At 42.6% G+C, this 19,908-nt stretch overlaps 1 protein-coding gene across 5 annotated transcripts in view; it reads right to left on the bottom strand.

Annotated features, from left to right (window-relative positions):
• The window catches only part of DPP6 (dipeptidyl peptidase like 6), a 559,516-nt gene that overhangs the window by 398,969 nt on the left and 140,639 nt on the right, over window positions 1-19,908 (bottom strand). The window contains exon 1 of one of the 5 annotated variants that reach the window (XR_009724854.1): window positions 15,095-15,701. The exons of 2 other annotated variants lie outside the window; for them this stretch is intronic. Coding sequence is in view for 2 of the 3 variants with exons in the window: in XM_061349213.1 (XP_061205197.1) it covers window positions 15,095-15,295 (201 nt within the window). In the remaining variant the exon portion in view is untranslated. Of the gene's footprint in view, window positions 1-15,094; window positions 15,703-19,908 lie in introns of those variants that run through there. 2 more of the 5 variants (XM_061349213.1, XM_061349169.1) reach the window with 2 other exon arrangements.

The raw sequence follows: 19,908 nt of genomic DNA, 5'->3' as shown, positions 1-19,908 counted from the left end.
AGGCACTGGTTAACTACATTATCAACATTTGGAGCCTACTGTAAGCTTGAAAAATCAGCATTTGAGGTACTGAGGGGATGAAGCTAACAGGAATTGCCCGGCATGCGTGGTACCCCTGATTGGGCATTTTATACACTCATCTGCTGAAGAGCAGAGCCCTATACCTTAGAGCTCTTCCCAACACGGCAGAGCATTGCTCACTTTCCCTCAGTTTCCTTTCTAATTCACATGCCTTTCCTGTCTTCAAAAAGGTCAAGAGAGAGGAAAGCCCTTCTGGGTTTGCTGGAACAGCCAAGAGCTCATCCTGGGAGATTGGGTTTGGAACAAGGAGGAGAACCAAACCCAGACTTCTCACCAGGTGAATGGCACAGCTGCTAAAGTATCACATAGCAAGAGGGCAGTTTTGCCTCCTCCAGGCAGTTTCTAAAATAACTGGCATTTTATAATGGACCCAAACTTCCCAATGCATGTTAATCCAAACCCACGTAATGCAGTGAGCAGTTGAAGGGCACCAGGTGCACTCCTAGATGAAGTGAATTCTAGCTTGGCCTGTTTCTGATTCACAGAGACTTTAATGGATTTGGGTGCTTACAGACAGCACAGTAACACAGACAGTACTGCTCTTGTGGCCTAGGGATCATTTATATTAAAGAAGAGAAATATCTAGTAAGGGTGTTCAAACTCTGAGTTAATTTTCTTGATCATTTGGATGTACTGAGCTACTAAATTCTTTTTAGAAACCCAAGTCTGCAATTTATATAATCCAGAAATAATTTCCATTAAGATTACATTATAGTGGTCCTATAACACGAAACAAGCTGGCTGACATTATTCCAGTAACTTCTCAGCCATATCTTTGTTACGGAGACAGGCAGAGTTCTGAAAAGGGCCCTGGGACTCTGTACAAACACTATAGCAAAGCACTTTGGTGAAAAAAGAACATACAATTCTACAACTATAATGAAAAAAGAACTGCTTGATTTAAATTTGCCCACACAGACCATTTTTAACTTCAATGCCTATAGATACTTCTGCCCTTGTAGTGGTAGACCTCTTAGTATCTAGCCTCTTGAAATGTAAAAATGTTTGGCCTACAGGGGAGGTAGGGAGAAATCTTTAGAGAAATATCATATAGATGATACACTTGACACAATATGTTTAAAATGCAGCAAGCCAGAGACTTTAGAAAAGACCTAACTGAACAATCTTAAAAATATGTGCAAAGGGTGAATTCAACACTGTGTAACACATTTTACTACTTTTTATTTTTTTTTCTTTTAACAAATACTGACTGTAATAACCTTTCCCCCTTTCCCCTTCAGGAGATTCTTTGAAAAGATGTTTAGCCTGCATAATTAAAACTGAAGCTCCTGTTACCTAGCTGGAGGCAGAGACCTCTTCACCGGCTGCGTTCAAAATTTCAATAGATTTAGTTGTAAAAGGGGACCTTATCTTTTCTCTGCTTCCAAGGGCATATACGTAATCCCATAAAAATAGAGTTACTAAGATCTATCTTAAAGCTAGATATTACTTTTATCTTTGCCCATTCTTCCTGGAAGACTCTTCCAATACGCCAATGCTCAAGATCTTAGAAATCTTATAATTCCCAGCCTAAACCAATTTATGGCCAGATTACAGCCATCCGTTCATATTCCAACAATATCCTTCATCTTAAAAAAACTTTACTGTCTCTGGAGAAGGGCCCATTGACCTGAATAAATGCAAAAAAGTGATTATTGAAGCTGAGCAAGAAAAATGCTGGGAATGCCTGTGTTTGTCAATGAAACTTTCTGCTAGATAAATATCCTGAGGATGGGCAGATTCTCCATTTCCACCACTACCAGCAAAGGGGAGAGACCAAGTCACACAAAATTCTAATTTCCTGCTTTCATAACAGGTAAGACCCATTAAGTATGAAAAGCCTCCTTGTCTCTTAGCAAGCACAAGAATTTACACTCAAAATATCTGAAAATTACGTCACTCTGAAGCCAAATACAGATTTTGGCACTTTACCTTGCTGAAGTGTTTTGAGCTCCAGGGAAGAAAAGAGAAGTAAGCACTAACTGTGACAGATATTTATTCTAAGTTTTCATCAGAAAGTTTAGCAATATCCATAGACAAACAACAACCCATTTGACTTAAAGCAGCCACCAGATTTCTTCACCCAATCTTAGAAGTTTTTTGCATCCAAACTGAAGTTATAAGGTTCCATTTCCAGACATCTGGTTGCCTGCTCAACCCTTAACAAGCCTCTGCCTGGCATTCATGAAAACAAATGAAACAGAAAATAAAATAGAAATAGTCACACTGCCTTGTGCGTTTGCAAAGTCAGAGCTAGCACATATGAAATGGTAGAGAGGGATAGAGGGAAGGCAGTCCCTAATGCCCAAAATGTATTTTGAAAGGAGTTGATCAATCATTTTTATTTTGTTTGTAGAAATGCCTTGAACAGAACCGAATGGTCCTGGAATGGTTCATCACTTACCAATATTAGATGAAAGTGGATTAAGTTTTTGGTCTGATACAGCATGCTGGCGGAAGAGTTTTCTAGATGCGATACAGGCAGTATGCATAAAACCAATCTACTTCTTTCTGCTTTCCGGTGCTGTCCAAGGCACTGAGTTGAAAAACACAGGAGTGGGCTGCTGCCAAAATCAGCCACACAGATCTCACCACTGCTAGAGACATTGATCCTTGTACAATTCACCTACATGACATTGTGGCAAACTGGAAAAATCTCTATCCCACACATGTGCTATCATTTGTTCTTTAAGTTACTTCAAGCATAAAGCGTTGCATTTGATTAGTCTTCCCCTCAATATCTACCTCAGCAATCTGTCATTCAAACAATGCTCACCAAATCCTTCATAAAAGGCACCAAAGCTTTTTGATTGAGTTGTCTCACAGAGCCTTGCTAATAATACACATTTGGAGTGCTTTTAATCGTTTTATGAAGTTAGGAAATCCTCATCTATTGAACTCCAGTGGACCACAGAGAAATTTTATGGCTCGTCACCAGTCGAGACCAGGTGGAAGGAATGCAGAATGGTACTTTCAAATTAAATTACAGTTTTTCAGGTTGGACTGGTACAATCTGTCTTTAGCAACAGAGGAGCCTTTTATGGAACTTTCTGAGCAAATTCAACCCTCTGATTCACACTGCTGCTCCCTACATTTTATGCTAAATTGCACAGTTAAAAAGCTGGCTATGGCATTCTCATGTGTCTTTCCAGCCCAACAGCATTGTGCTGTCTGCCAAAAGCCCACTTCCAAAAGATCTTCAGCTTAGCACAGATAGGAAGAAACAGTGAAGGAACATGGTTGTAATTTGAGGGATTTCACATGCAGATTTAGACTGGGATCAAACTGGCTTTAACCTTGCTCTTAACCTTCACCTTCTCTCTCTGGTGCCATGAGGCACTTTTTTCTAGCTCATCGAAAGAAAAAGGCACTACAGAGCTGTGCAGTTGCTACGAGCATCCTTGTATCTGTGAGAGAGAGTATTCCCTCATGAGCTGATATGAGACAAAACAGATGACTCTCTTCTACCTCTCCTCTAATATGAAGGCTTGCCCAACGCCTGGAAAAGAACAGTTTATTGAGGAGCATAAAATTTGCTGATTGAACTGTAAAAACAAACAAAAGAGAAAAATACCCACAAAAGTAAATACTTTTGCCCATGTTTACACATGTTCTGAATTTGCATCCCAGGAGTGTGCTAAGTGACCTTCCCTGAACATTCACAGGAACAGAATTTCAACCCACATTGAGCTTAAATGCTCACAGACAGTGAATGTTTGAGTGATGCTTTCTGAAAGCTTTCTTACCAGAAGCCTGATCCAAGCCCATGCCACGAACTCCATTCTTGCAAACCCACACTGATAGACCTGGACAAGAGTCTCTCAGAATGACTGAATGTAAGAATAAAGGGGTACAGAAAATACACTTTTAAGTTACAGATCTCCTAGCTGAGCAGCATTGCATAATGGTGAAGAGCCAAGAAAGATAAAGACTCAGCCTGAAAAGCTACGTAACTGCAATCATGTCAATGCAACACAGGAATGAAAGTGATAGCATGGGAAACTCTCAGCTCCCATTTGTAAGTGAAGGCCTGATGATAAAAGATTCGCCTTGAGATCTCTTCAAACTCATGCATGAAACCACATGCTTCTGTACAACCCTGTAATACAAACACTGTTAATCTAGGCTGAAGTTACACAAAAAAGGGATATATAGTGTTGTAAATGGAAATGGAAAGGCACGATGTTTTATAAGTGCCGAAATATATCCTGAAATTTTACCCACAATGCAAATGTTTTGTAAGGATAATTTTCTTTTTTTTCCTGAAATTGCAGCTGCAATACTACATAACTGGTCACTAATTAAGTATTTATAGAATATCTTCTTAAAAACATTACAGAAGAGTAGAGGATAAGAGCTATACAAAACCAGCTTTTTGGTCAGGTATTTTATAAAGATATGAAATACTTGAAGCATTCTAAAGAGAAAAATGCACTGGTAAAATGATCATAGAACCAAAATATGGGAGAAATTACTTCCAACCTCTCCCTTCTGGGGACATCAGAACATTTCAACAAAGGTTGGATAAGGGGGGGGGGGGGGGGGAACATTTCGGGAAAACATGCAACACAAAAAGTCCTCTTCTCCCAGATTAACGAGAACCTGACCTCCTGCCCAGAGCTAAGTAGGCTTAGTAGGGGGAAACAGCAAATGTAGAATATTCTGTCTCAGCCACAAGAAATATTTTGCCCTACAGCATAAAGTATTTTAGAAGCAAAATGTATTGGCTTCCAGTATCAGAGCTGGCTTCCAGTTCTGTGCATCACAGCTTTCTTCTCTTCTTTCCCTTCACTGTCCCTTGTCTCATGCTCTTGCTTTTTTTTCTTGTTTTTGCAGTCTGCCTCATTCTTTCCCTAAGTGGCAAATTAAACAGAGGACACTGCTTGAAAATTCACAGCCAGCCTCTTAATCAGTGCATCAAAGCTGTACCTCCTTTTGGGCTAAAAAGTTGCCTCATAAAGGTTTTAACACACTAAAGCAGCCAGAATAGCCCAGCCATCACATATGCAAGACACAGAGTCTTTGAAAACAGGAAAAAAATTAACTGTAAAGATAGCAACCACAAATTACTCCATTCTGCCCATCTTCCTTTCCACATTTGCTTCCTTTGTTTTTTTTCAGTGGCCTTTCCTACTTTCCCAAGTACATGACTTTTAACCCAGACAACCCTTCCATCTATCAAGAGCCTGAAATATATGTTTAAACTCCCCCAGGACTACCCTTGTCATTTTACCGCATTAGCTCACATTTCCATCTCTGACAACTTGTGGCATGTTTTCCCTCAACCAACAACCACTTTCTTTCCTATGACACGTAGCACTTTAGCAGCCAAAGCACAACAGTCTGATAACTGTTCATCCAGCGTCATGTATCTTCTTATTATCTGCTACATTATCCTTATCTAATTGCATGCACTTTGGCTCAATCTGACATTTTCAAAAGTACAGATGCTTATTAGCTTTTCTCAGCTAAAAGAAAAAAATGTGCATTATAGTGATTATTGGCTCCTGGCACTGCCTGTGAAACATTACATTGAGAAAGACCTTTAGCCCATCATAAACAAACACAATCAGCCCTGTTTTGATTACTAGCAATGCTCCCACAAATGTTGCCACTGTCAGAATTATGACCTATGACTGCTAATTATTAATAATCTCATGTTTCTATGGGTTCTATTTAACCGCTTTGGACCAAAAGCAAAACTTATTTAATTCTGCACGACCACAGTGAAGCCACAAATGAAGTCACAACCCTAATTCCCTTGTGGTGTCCAAAAATGCAGTCCAGCCCCAGAGGGATAAATAACTACCTGAAGGTTATGCAGCAGGTCAGTGACAGACCCAGGAATGGCAAGACTTCCCTAAACGTCATTCCAATGCTCTATCGCAGGTCCATGCCACCTCAAACAGAAAGTACAGAAGTGTGCCCAGGAATCAGTGAGAATTACCCACTCCTTGAAGAAGCCTCTTCCAAGCACACCAAACTCAAACATAGAGAGGCGGGTACAATAGACTGGGTTACTGTGATCCTAAACCTTGGCTACTTCACTATTTATTAATTACTTTTGTTTGCCATGAATCACTGTACACATTTTGGCAAGTGGTGTTTGTGCTGCAGTTCACAGTAGAACAAAAAAAGCTGCCTTGACAGCACACACTTTATTAGAGACACCATTGTAGAGCACTAAAATATCTTCAGCATTTTCTCCAGGTGCCTCTTCTTGTGTTTGGGATTACAAGCAACCAAATTAAAAAGAATAATTTAAAAAGGTTAATACAGAACAGATAGAAGAACTGTATCAAGAGCTTACATTCAGTATGTCTAGCAGGAAGAATAGTAGAAGGGGAAATCTTTGGTTCACTATAAACTGTTCATGTCTTTATGGCAACATGGTTGTTGATTCCTACAGCTTTCCTGTCAACAATGCAATAGACTCTTGGTCTTGTAAATATTAACTTTCTTTTTTGGCACCTAAAAGAAATGAGAGAAACAAAACCAAGGCCAAACCATATTTCAGATTATGCAGAAACATGACAAGGGATTTAGCAATAAATGACAAAGAAAGAAAGATAGGATTCTACAGTCACATGAAACATAATCCCATGAGCAATCTGTGCAAATCTCAGAGCTGTGTATGCAATGAATTTATCTTGAGACAATCAACCTCTTATGCAAGAGGTCAAGCACTATTTAAAGCAGATCCCAACATCCTCTTTCTTCTCTGCTCGAGGCTCCTTGTGCTCCTCTGGAACACAAGATAACTTAACCTGCCTGTCCTGAGAGAGAGGAGGCAGGGGAGACAGACAGCAGCTGAAACTTGCATTTTGTAATGCCAGAGGGCATGTCACTGTGAAGCGGCTGGAGAGGAGCCATCAGGTTTTTGCTGGGAGATCCATCTTTAGGCGCCAGGGAGGAGAGAGATAAAGTTGCCAGCAGCCACCTGCTAGATAGCGAGGAAGAACTGACTCATGGCTTCCTGGCAGTGCCAACAAAACTGAGTTCTTCTCCCATGAGGTAGGGCTGGGGAAATGAAGAGAGGAAGAACTGAGTTGTGCTTGCAGCCTCTATTGCTCTTCAGGTACTGGGAGGCCTGGGGAGCAAATGGGAAGAGCCATTCATTCTAGAGCCACCTCCCAAAACACCCTATATGCCAGCAGTAGCAGCAGCTGCCACCAGATCGCTTTTCTACGACCCTGGCTCAAGCATAAATATTTGGTTTGCTACTGCCAGCAGTTCATATTTTTCCTTCTGCCAAAGGCTGGCCACATAAATCTAAGTCGTCTTTAGCCCACCTTATCAAGAGACTATGCAGAACACCTGAGTTCATCTTCACAGACACAAAATCTATATGCCTGGGCCCTGCAAACAACTGCTTATACCCTTGAGAAAGGACAACAGGCAGTACCAAGTCTCCTGCTGCTGCCCAGATGGTGGACATTATTCTCTCTCTGCCTCTGCCAGAATGGGAGGAAAGCAGCAAGCACAGGGATCCCATGTAAATTGCAGCTAGCTCTGCTCACCAAGAGTCTTCAGATCTACAGCTTGGAGACTGCGGTAACATCTGTAATTGCTCAGCCTCCATGGGTTTCACTTCTCCTGTGACCAAAATACCACAGTTACTTTCTACAGAAAGCTGAAGCTCATTTTAATGGAAAATAAGGAACACATGCATACTTTTGTCATAAACACTTTGAAATTAATGACTATGGTATAACTAGAACTGAGGTTATCAGGCATTTCCCACTGCTGCTTTTCCATTTCATGTAGCTCCCTACATCCAAGATAGCAAGCCTGGGGAGAAATTTGCATTTTCTTTTGAGGTCTGCCTCGAGTGAAAACTACGTGAAATACTGGAGCAGATGCTACTGACAATACAGTAAACAAAAAGAAATACAGCAACACACAAGAAATATTATATAATGAAAGTATTACTATACTCCTATATTTCCTTTTAGATGCCTTAAATCTCCCTTCTCTCAAAGCAAGCTCCAAACCATTAAACAGCTAGAGGAAAACATAAGACATTTGAAATGTCACATGAAAACTGTTACTGATGAGTGCTAGATACAGCAAAGACTTAAATGTGCTGTACTTCACAATTAGTTTGCACCTGTAAGAATATCCTTGGTGATAACTGGAATAATTTTTAGTCTTAAAGTCCCTGTAGTCCAGAACCAGAAACTGCAGTAGTTCATAGGGCTGAAACACAGCAATCCAGCACTGCCACAGAGCTGAGATGTAATGTCTATTGGACAGTGTATAAACTCAGCCTACAATTTTCTACCTGCAAAGTAAAGAAAATAAATGCAGTTTTAAAAGGCACAGAGACAGCTACTCATGGAAGACTACACAATAAAAGAGCTCTCCTAAATAAGCACTTTGTTTGGAGAAAAATAATTTACACTATGCAAGTGATAAGCAATCAAAAATATTCTTAATGAAAATCTAATAAGATTTCATCAGCAGAGATTCACAATATTCACCTTTTCCACATTATCTCACTTGCTCCATTAGCTTTTCTTAAACTTACTGCTTGCAATGAGGATGAGTATTACACACCTCTCTTCCTCCCTCCCTGGCTCCACATTACAAGTTCCCTGAGGCTTAAAAACTGCATTAATCTTTGCTATAATCTTTGGGAAGACCTTCACGTGCTATTTTAACAAAACAAAGTATGAAAGTTCTCTAAATTAAAGTGCTTAGAAGCTGAAAAGTAACTAAAACTCCAGCTGAATGTGGGAAATTAAGGTTCACAAACATTCTACAGGTGGAAAAGTTGTTAAAGGCTTGTGTTTCCATTACACAAAAACCCACAGCCTATTCGCACTTCAAAACACCTTACTGGACTGTACCACTGCACTTTCTGTTCCCTTTTACACTGTTCTGTCCTGCAAAACATATGTGTACCCAATGCCCATGTCTTACTCTCATTTTTAGTTACATACTGGCAATAAAGACAGAGTAAATCTCTTCATATAAACTACTATACAGCCTCAAAATATGTTCTAACTCAGTTAATTCGCCCACACTGAATCTCGTCATTACCAAACACCTGCAATTTAATGAATACAGATAACATTTTCAAAGGCACATAAATGAGTAAAAACCTGATCCAAAATGAGTATCGATGTCCTTAACTAGGAAATAGAGTCCAATACGTATTTCTGGATTTGACCACAAATTTATTTTCAAAATCTCTGAATTTAACCAACCTAAATTATCTATGTGTACTTTTGCAAAATTTACACTGTATCACAACCCAGTATGAGTTCAAGAGGCTTTTGGGAAAAGAATGGGGTTTTTATTTTCCCCTGGAAGAAAAGAGAAATAAGGAATATAACCCTCGTGTAGGTATGAGTAGGTAAACAAGTGTTGGTTGGTGCTTTACTATAAAAGCAGTGAAATGCCAAGAGCTCTACAGGAATAGAGTAATCAAGACACGCTGCCACCCCTTGGTTACATGATGGAAATGCACGTACATCAAGGCAAGGAGCTGGGAATCGCTCAGCACCTCAGGCAAAAATCCCAGTAAAATCAACTTGCAGTTAATGAACTTTAATGGGAGACTTTGCTGGACCTTCACAAGCATAAATATATTAGCCCAAATTAATGTATTGGGTTTTATTTCAAGGGGCAAAATCTTCTGACTCCCAGAGCTGTGGTGGACACCTTATGAGTTGTCTTCTTTCTGGCCTTTTCAGAAACAAAAATATACAGAGGAACGTAGAGCAGCACACACTCATGAGGTTTTTTACTCATCCCCTGTGACTTTGAAAGCCCCTTGAAAACCAACTCAAGTTGCTCGGACCCTGGGTTCAGTGTCTTCTGCACTTGAGCTACTAGCTACTAACTCAAGAGAAATAATATAAACTGAGTACTCTACCTGATGTATCCAAACTTATTGCACAGTTCACTACTATTGGAGAGATGATTCAGCCTCTTCACATGGTTATTCCTGAATACTTAAAAAAACAGTCTCTCTGGCAGATTTTTTTTAGTGCATACATCATCATCATGGCTAGTAAAGACTGCAGAAACAGAGCCCGATTTTAAACTGGCAGCAAATATCACAAGGTGGTTTAATTCTAAATATAGCTATAAAGCAAAGTATAGAAAATACATCACCTCCAGATCAGTGTCCATTATTCAGTAATCACAAAATATGACAGTCTTCCATGCAAATAAACCCCATGACTGCTACAAGGTTTATAATTATTTCTTTTGAAGGAAATAAGCTGTAATTTTTATTAATTTCAAGAGGTGACCTTGCAGAATGTCAGTACAGCCTAACTTTTTCCACTGAAAGAACTAGTCCCAGGTCTCTGTATATTAATGGCTATAGGATAACTGAGTTCAGCATCCAAGAACTCACCAAGAAGAGACAGAAGATTCTTTCAGACTTAAACTGTAGTTTCTGCCAATAAGCACAGCAGTTCAGATCTGTAGATAGACTTCTGGTTACAATCCAGATTACTCTATTTTACTGTAATGTTATGATTCCTGAAATCCTACAAACCCTTCTACACAATCCAACTACTCATCTCTTTGGGAATAGATCACACTATATCTGAAATGCTTGTTGTCTGCAGCTCAAGCTTCAACCCTTCTGAAACACTGTCCTTGACATATTTCTAGGAGGCAATACCTCTTCCCATTAGACAAATAATGAACTGAAAATTAACACTTTCAATTACATGCAACAGCAAGTCTGACATATCAAATTACAATTTTTTACACTAATGGCTTTGATTCTTGCTTTCTCAGACTCACTCCATTAACAAATAATATTTGATATACTTGATCCTTAATTTATTCAAGCAGGAAACAGAGTTTTTTCTGAAGCATTTCAAAATTATCGCTATTTATATCTGAATGAAAAATTTCTCAAAATGTAAATCAGCCTGAATAATCACTTGTAAAACCAGCACAGTATAATGTATTGCCAAATGCAGTTTTAAGCAAATGCAGGAAAGCAGGAAATATTCAGAATTTAGTTACAGAAAAAATATTCACAGTAATTAAAGCTTTTGGAGTTTGGGTCTGGCCATTTTAGTATGTTTAAGTCACCTATTAAAGCTAATAGGACTTTTGGCTAAGCAATGAACCCGTAAGAAAACAGCATATGGTTCTTGATACAGAAAAGCTTTACGATGTTTTAGTGCAAGGTTCAATAGTTTTAACACATACAAAATTTAATTTAAAAAGGAGTTCTGTGATCATCGTTTTATAGTCAGTGCCTCATAAAACAGATCAATATCTGTGTTACAGAAAAGTGCTGAATTTCTCATGCACCTGATTAATGCATTGTTATCATCCCAGTAATTAAAAGGAATAGGGTTATACACAATCAGCATGATACATCTTACTCAGCACCTCCTGGCAGTTGCCTGCAAAAATTAAACTCATTAATCACTGTGAAGCCAAAGAGGAAAAAGCTTGGAAAAGATAAAAAATCTCAAGTCAACATCTTGGAGAAAAACCCTTCCACAGTGCAATCTGAAAAGCATTAACCTCATCTCTTTAAAAAGGAGAACTAAGCTACTAAAATGCTTCATAACCTACTATACCACCACACTAGATTTTACTAAGAGTCTTAACAGATATTTTCTCATATCTCAATTTATTTAGTGAAAAGATAATCCTATAACAAAGCAAAAATGTCATCAGAACTTAGTTTATAACTGTTGCAATAATTAACTTCAGTATCAATACTGCTACAAAGTCAGTTGGGAAATGGTTTTCTTGGGTCATTTATACAGGACCTAGTTTCCTCATTACTCCTCCCATAAATAACATGATTATCTCATCAGGCTAATAACATGAAAAAATTGCAATATCAAACCCAGGTTTTGTTCATAAGCTAGATCTACTATATATATTTTCTCATATAACAACCATGATTTGAAACAGTATAAAACCTCATTAAAATGCTAAAGAATGTTGTGACTTCTGTTTTGCTATGCTTTTATATTACAAAAACAATGTTCTCAAGCCCATCTTGATGGTAACTGTAAAGCAAAGTTATCATACTAAATTACAATTATCATACTAAATCATAATTGTCTTTGTTTTAAATTTTGTTTATTACAAGGTTACTGCTTCCTCTGTGACTTCTTATAGATTACATCGAGTAGTTTTCCACCAGTAGTACTTTCAGTAGGCAAAATGCTTACTAATAATACTGTGACCTTCAAAGGCAAGATCGTGTCTTTCCCTCTGTTTGGTATTGCATTGAGGTCTGTACTGGTGCTTAAAAAATATATTACTGAATGCAGCACACATTTCAATAGGGAAAGTCATCATCAGTAACCTATTAAAAACTCAAATGTCTCCTGATTATTAGTCACATTACAAAATTAGGAACAGAACATTCTCATTCTCAGGTTTGTTTTGGTAATTCCAAGTGTGGAGGGGCAACCAAACTTTGTTTCTATGTGTTTAAGCTCTGGATTTTCCTACTAGATTAATGTTGAAGGATGAAAGACAGTGCGAATGCCCTGCTATAATATGTGTGTAAAACACAATACAGAAGTCTAACCACCTTACAGAGGGGTTTCCAATGCCATCTCGTTAAGACCTTCCCCATGATAAGCAACAGCACATGCTCTTGGCACCCTGCACAGACAGACCATCCTCCTTCTCTCATGGTCATGGCCTGCTGCCTGCCTCATTTTCCCTTTGCCTTGGAGATTTCATGCTCGGGGCTGCATTTGCTCATTCTGGCCTGCTGCTGCCGGGCTCAGGAGAGAAGCCACATCTTCCCACTGCTATCTCTCCACAGCCAAGCTCAAGAGGCCATCGCCAGGTCATCAAGGCGCCTGGCCAGGCTGGTTCAGCACCGCGTAAAGCTCCCCCCGCACTGGGACAGGCTGGTTCAGCACCGCGGATAGCTTCATCTGCGAGACCGTGTGCGTTCAGCACTGCGGACAGTTCCTCACGTCTCTTGGACACCCCGTTCAGCACCGCGGACAGTTCCGTCAGTCCCGCCCCACTCTGGCCCGTGCCAGCCTCCTCCGTGTTCCCCGCAGGCCGGACGCTTCCCCTTCTTCCTCCAATCCATGCTTTAAAGGCCCCTTCCTACCTTTCCGACCTTCCACCAGAGACTCCTCAGCGCAGGCTGCCCTGTCTCTGTCAGACAGGAGCACCCTTGAACTGCCCGGCCCAGCTCACTCCACTTTCTTAGACATGTTGCCCCCTTTAAAAATAATTCACAACCAAGTGCTCATGTGGTTTAGAAGTCGCCCCAAATCCCTTTCTCTAACCACATTTTTTGCATTTGATTTCAGGAAACACCTAGGCAGGCACCTTTCCCTCTACACATGGCGCCACCCAACAGTGCTCTCCACCTACACACAAACCCTGACAAGAGAAAAGAAAAAGAAAAAAAAAAGGGGGGGAGGAAATATTCATAAACTCTCCTTTTAAGTAGTTCAGTATTATTCTTCTTAATATTATTTTGGAGCCTGTCAGCACAAATCACTCGCACATGCTAAGCTGAGTCCTTCGCTTCCGGGCTCAGCGCTTCTGGTGATCAGAGAAGCGGCTCCAGACATCTGCCGTCTCCAAATACAGGAAAGCGAAATTAAAACAGTCAAATAATGAGGGAAAAGCGTCCGAGCCCAGCCCCGGCGGGGCGCTCCGTTGGTGCATAGCGACACCTAGAGTCAGCATGGGAAGGGGCTCATATTCCCGGTCACGGGCGGGTGCGGGCGCCCGGGTACGGGGACGCCAACGGGTCCCCTCCGGCAGGGCCAAGGAGCGGCAGAGCCAAAACTGTTGCCAGTGAGCGGGTCACGGTGAAGAGTTAATCTGGGGTCCAGACACCACCGGTCCCCGGGAGCCGACGGCGTGGCAGCCACCTCGGGGAGGTTAAGGTCGATTTGCATCATCGCTAGATAAAGTGCACTTGCTCTACGGACGGCGAAGGTCTTAATGAAGGGATGGGGAAAAGGGCGGGGAATCAAAAGAGAGCCCGGGGAAGTTTCCCTGCGAAAACAACTCTCCCCGACTGGGGCAGCCCTGCTTTCTCGCCATTCCTGGGAGGGTTCTCGGAGCCGGAGCTGAGCCCAGACACGAAGCTAACGCGTCCCACCCTGGCAGGAACTGCTTCTAACAGCCCAAAATATTAATCTCATCTGCAGCCATTTGCTTTCCCTTGTGAATGCTTCCAGAGAGGCAAAACACACTCAAATCCCTCTGTAAACCTAATACCTCCCCAAGATGGGGAGCCACCTGGTCCCATATACCTCTGGCCCTTCTTCGACTCCGCACTTTCCAAATCCCCTCTTTCCGCCCTCCTCCTGAGCAAACTAAGCGCCATCGACCCAAGCTAGTTTAACCCCGTCGGGCCCAGCAGCGAGTCCCAGTCTGGCAAGTCACCCGTTACTAAGGCGATATGCAGATGCACCCTCTGAAGTCGCAGCTCTCCGAGGCATCGAGGGAGCAGAACGCGTGTGGCCGAAGTTTGCGCCTTCTCCGCTGGGGCTCCCCCGCGGGCGCCGGGTAGGGAAAAAAAGAGGGAAAGGCCCCGAAACGGCTGCTCGAGGGTTAAAAAGTTTCCCCGCTGCCGGGGTGGGGGAAGGCTGACGGGAAAGCGAGAAGGGAGGGACGAGGTGAAGCCTTCTGCCCCGGGGGAGTGTTGAAGGGTAGAACATGGAATAACAATTAAAAATAAACGGGGGTGGGGGGGTGTCGCCTCGCTTGGAGGGAAATCACTGGAGCTCGCACTTGCTGTTTCCAAGCGCTCTGACCCGGTGCCCTCAGCCCCGCTCCGCGGTAGCGGAGAGCCGCGCAAGAAACCAGGAGACAGGAAAAGGTGCGGGGGCAGCGCGGGCGCTGTCCCGTACTCTCCCTGGCTAGTACTTCGGGGGAAAAACTGGAGCACAAAGACCCTCTGGGAAGAGCGGACAAACCGCAAGAAATCGCTGCCAGCGTGGAGGGGCACTCGGGCACCCGGGGGGACGGGGAAATGACACCCACAACCCAACCCAACGCGAAGGACACCGGCGCTTACATCCTCCTCCTCGCAGTCACTTCGCGACTGGTACTGGAAGCGGGGCCGGCTGCTTTCCTGTTGCAATGGACGCGAGGTCTTGCCGGCAGCGCCGTCCTCCTCGCTGCTCTGGGCGCCCAGGAGGTGACTCGCTTCGGGGGGAACGGGGAAAGAGCGGGAGGTGTTGATCTTCCCGCTGAACCGCTGGTACAGTGAAGCCATGAAGTCAATCCTTGGGAAACGAGGGGGAGGGAGGGAAAGAGAGAACCTTCTCCCTGTCTCCCTCTCTTTCTTTTTTCTTTTTTTTCCCTCTCTCCCTCCTCTCTTCTTTTTTGGCTACAGCATGCTATACGCGGGTGAGGATCAGTCCCACATCAGTGGAAGGGAGAACGAGGGATCCTGTTCTCCGGTCCTCTGCACCGGCACCCAGAGAGAAGCGGGGGGGGATCGAGAGAGCAGAGAGGGGGGAGTGACGAGGGGGAAAGAAGATAGATTGATAAATAAATAATAAAATGCAACCTAGCCGTAACACCACAGGCCCGGGAATGCTGCACCATCCAGTGTTGGGAAGGGGAAAAAGAAGAAAAAAAAAAAAAAAAAAGGAGAAAAAAAGAAAAAAAAAAAAAGAACCAAAACACTCTACGAAGACGTACCCCCGATAATGGCGCCTGAGTGGATCAGCATTAAATGTGCTTTGGGGGTGTGCGTGTGTGTTTGCAAAAGCAGTGAGAGAGAGAGAAAAAAAAAAAACAGAAGGGGGGCTGGCTCAGGCGCTGGCTGTCAGCGGCTCCCCAGGCAGAGGTGGCGGAGCAGTCGCCTCCGAGGTCGCATACCAACAGTGTGCACAAGCGAGAGGCAGAGTGACAGAGTGTGTGAGACGGAGTGGAAGAGGCTGGGAAGCCTCATTCAAAGCACGTTGCTCTTCAGAAGAAGGGAGGGCTCTTCTACAATCATCTCCTTTTCGGCACCTTCTTTTTCTTCTATTTTTTTTTTTTTTTTCCCGGGGAAACAACTTAAAAAAAAAAATAGCAACAAACACCTGATCGCCAGCCGGGAGAGAGAAAAAGAGGTGGGGAAGGGAAAGGCGAGGCGGGGAGGAGGGAGGCGGGACCGGCAGCTGGAGGCTAGCCGGGAGGCTGGTGTACCCGAGCGGCTCGGCCTCGGGGAAAGGGCAAGGGGAGGAAGGGAGGGCGAATCCTCTCGATAAGTCCTGCCCTGCCCCAGCCGGCCGCGGGCACGGCTCCTCCCGAAGAGGACAAGCGCCCGGTCCCGTCCCCCTACCCCGTCCCTCTCCTTCCCCCTCCTCCCCACGGCTGGGAAGAGGCGGTGGGAAGGGAGCGTGTTGCGGGTTTTTTGGAAGTGACTGTTGTCGTCGTCGCTTTTTAGAAGAATCCGGTAAATTGTGTCTCTTACTATTTTTGTATTAATTCATTTTTGCTGCATTAAAACGTGCTTCAGCGCCCCTCAGTGGAAATCCGCCCGAAGTGGCAACCGGCAGCACCGGCCGGGGATAAACAACCGCGGTCCCGGCGTCGGGGGAGAGGCGGCCGAGCCGGGCCGGATCCAGATCGGGAGCGGGGTCGGGACCTCGCCCGGGGAGCAGCGGCTGCCGCCGCGGCCCTTTGCGCTGCCCTCGTGTGGCACTTGCCCGGGGCCAGCGGCTACACCGGCTCGGCCGGGGGAGACACGGCCAATCGTTAACGCTCCCGGAGGGAAAAAGGGGCATGTGCTCAGGCAGCACCGGGGAGCTGGCAGCGGGGTCCAGTACGGCTGCATCGGGTCCAAGGGTGACGGTTCCTGTTGCTCCAACATCAAGCTCCGGGGTTTCCATAGCAACAGATGTTTAGGATTAAAGGGAAGTTGGAGAGTTGCTGTCCTCTCTTCCCCGAAATCATCCTCCTCTTTGACCTCTAAGTTTGCCAGAGCTACGGGGATTACAACACACGAAGCATAAACAAGAGCCTGCACATTTCCACTGACAGACTTACTGCTGCCGAGCTCACAAACTTGATTATACTTCAGCAAGTGGATTTGATGGGCTGAGATTTCAACAACTGCCTGATCAAAAATCCCTTTACATCTGAATAGATTCATTCTCTGCTTTTTATTTGTGTCTTCAAAGTCAGGGATGAAAAGGGAAAACTTATCAAGAGAGAAAACAAAAATGCCCTGCCTTCTTCCTGAAGGAACTTGAAAGAAGGAATCGTTTTGATCTTCACAACTGAGATCCTGACATTTAATTAAAAAACAAGATGAGCACACAATGCTCTGAAGCAAAGGTCTAGCTTCTAAGTTATGGCAACACACAGCATAACAGATGTAATGATGTTTCGGGCATAAATCGACTATACACTACCAAAAATCTGGACAGTTAGCTCATCTGAATTCCACCTTAACCTGCATTAAGAGTGACTTCATGATTATTTGGAATTGGTGACAACTAGCACTGAAGGATAAAGTAAGGAAACAAGAGAATCAAAGGAAATAATACATTTTTAAATTCTAAGGAAAACCAGGACACAAAGGAATAATCAAAGAAAGCCACAAAATGGCAAGATGAAACCACAGGCAGAAAAAGTCACCAAAGATTAAATGTCCAAAATAAGAAGTCTCAAAGAAAGTACAGAAAAAAAAAACCATTATACCTCACAGCTCAGTCCTAAACTCAAAGGGTCACTAAGGACCACGTCAGTTCCATATACATTCAGTTTGTAGTTATAATTCTTAAGGACCAAGATTTCACATAATCACATTTATATAGTCATGCATGTATGTGTGTATATAATTAATGGAAAAATTGCATTAAGTGGACATAAAATTGCAATGTCAAATACTTCAAAAGCTTGAAAGTATTGAAAAACAACCAGCGTAATGGGCTTCATCCACGAAGAAACCCTGATCATGCAGTTTTGGGCTGTGATTCATTTGCCCTGAAATAAATAATTACAGCTATTTAAAGGCCTTCCTGATTCCAGCTCTCTACTCCGCGACAGACCAGGGACAGCAGAAGCAAAGTCCTGTCATATCATATTGAAGTGGGTGGAGGAAGGTGGTTTAAACCTGTTGGGAGCCACAAGACACAGTTCTATGGTGATGCTACAGTGAGAGTGACCTTGCATACAAGAGCTGAGCTAGAGGCAGAAATATCTTGAATAAGCCCCTGCAATCAGATGCACCAGATTGCTGGTGATGCCTTTATTGAAAGCAGGAGGATTTTTCTGAGTCAGAGGGACCCAGATGATTTCATTAGAGACTCTGGAGAGCACTTCAGTCTTCCAGTGCACAAGTTATCTCAGGATGTAACTTGTCCCTCAGAAGCATGTGTTATGGTAGGCCTGTCCTCCTCGCAGGGAGGGACACAAGCCAGCACCCGTGAATCACAGCCCAGTGCTGGAAGTCCTCTATGCTCTGTTTGCAATTCCATGGGTAATTTGCTGTTCACCTGTGCATGACTTAGAGCCCAGAGTCCTCTGCAACGCCCCGGTTATATGACCAGATACTGTCATACAGTGTACACACCAACTGGGCATGGAAAAGAGGCTAGAGGCAAAAAAAGAAACAAGAGACATGATAACAAAATGGCAATAAACACCATATCAGTAACCAGGGTTCCACTACAACAGAAGATCTTTTCAGCCTCTAGCAAGATCTGAGGCAAAGAAAGCAACTTGCATCATGAAATATGTTTAAAGAGGCAAAATATTTCAGAAGTACAAATGTAAATCTTGTCTCTAAACACACATCTCATATGTAAGAAAGATCCTTTCCCTAAATCCTGCAAACAGATCCCAAGATAAAAATCAAGGCATTTCAAAACAGTGTCCTCAAGCATCTCTTAGTTGTATATTTAATTCAGTAACCGGAGTTTTACAAGAAGGTTTGACTCCTAACTAGTGACATTTCAATCAGAATAAAGTGTGTTAGCTTAAGCTATTTTCCCTGCAGCAGCAAAGTACATTTTACTGACATTTTTAAAGCATGCAGATAAAAAATGACACTTGTTTTTTCACTTTGTATAAACAAACAGCAACCCCACATTTCAGCGCTATTAATGTAACCCTATCAAAAGCAGGTCAAACCCAGGACCTACTGCCTTTAAAACTATACATAACAGATTTCTTTTTTGACAAGCTTTCTCAGAATAACACTGGCAAAGAAACAATCCAGCAATATTTCATTTAGATTTGTTGTTTTTTTTTTTTGTAAAACATTACTTCTGTCTGTCAGGGAATTCAAGCACTGTTATTCATGTTCCATTCTTCTGTTCTGACTAAGCAATTTATGTTTGCTTAAACTTTGAACTTGTCATCTAAATAATACAGAGCTTGTTGCAGACAGAGCTAAACATGTTTCTAGTTTTCCTGTGGTGAGAGTTATAAGCACCTGATTAGTGATTTTTTTAACAAGAAATATTTTTTTTAAAGTTCAAGTGCACTTTTTATTATTGGAAATATTATATTTTCTTTTTCCAATGAACTTTTAAAGGAACTTTATAATTTCCTGATTATCTTTTCATATCATTCCAGAAAACGACAAATTAATATTTGTTCTTAAATGACTGTATTTATTAGTATAATCCTCTGATATTTTTATAATAGCAGCTCTCCAGGCAATACAGGAACAAAGTTACACTGTTCTAATACCTACTACTATTGTCAGCCAGGATAAAAACATCCAACCCATGAATCTCTAATGGCCCCAGGCTTACGCCAGCTATACATCTGCTGTCTAGTGTCATCTAAAAACCCAGCCAAACCAAACTAGAGAAGAAATTATCTTTCCTATGTCAAATGCACTCATTCAGCAGTCCCCAAGGACGCACCTGATTGTTCATT

Source organism: Neopsephotus bourkii, unplaced genomic scaffold, assembly GCF_033783945.1.
Source record: "Neopsephotus bourkii isolate Nb327-2 ecotype Australia unplaced genomic scaffold, CSIRO-AGI_Nbou_v1 NB_53, whole genome shotgun sequence".
In the NCBI taxonomy this organism is placed as follows: Eukaryota; Metazoa; Chordata; class Aves; order Psittaciformes; family Psittacidae; genus Neopsephotus; species Neopsephotus bourkii.
Note: the sequence above shows the minus strand (reverse complement) of the source record. Positions and strands in the feature narration are given on the sequence as shown.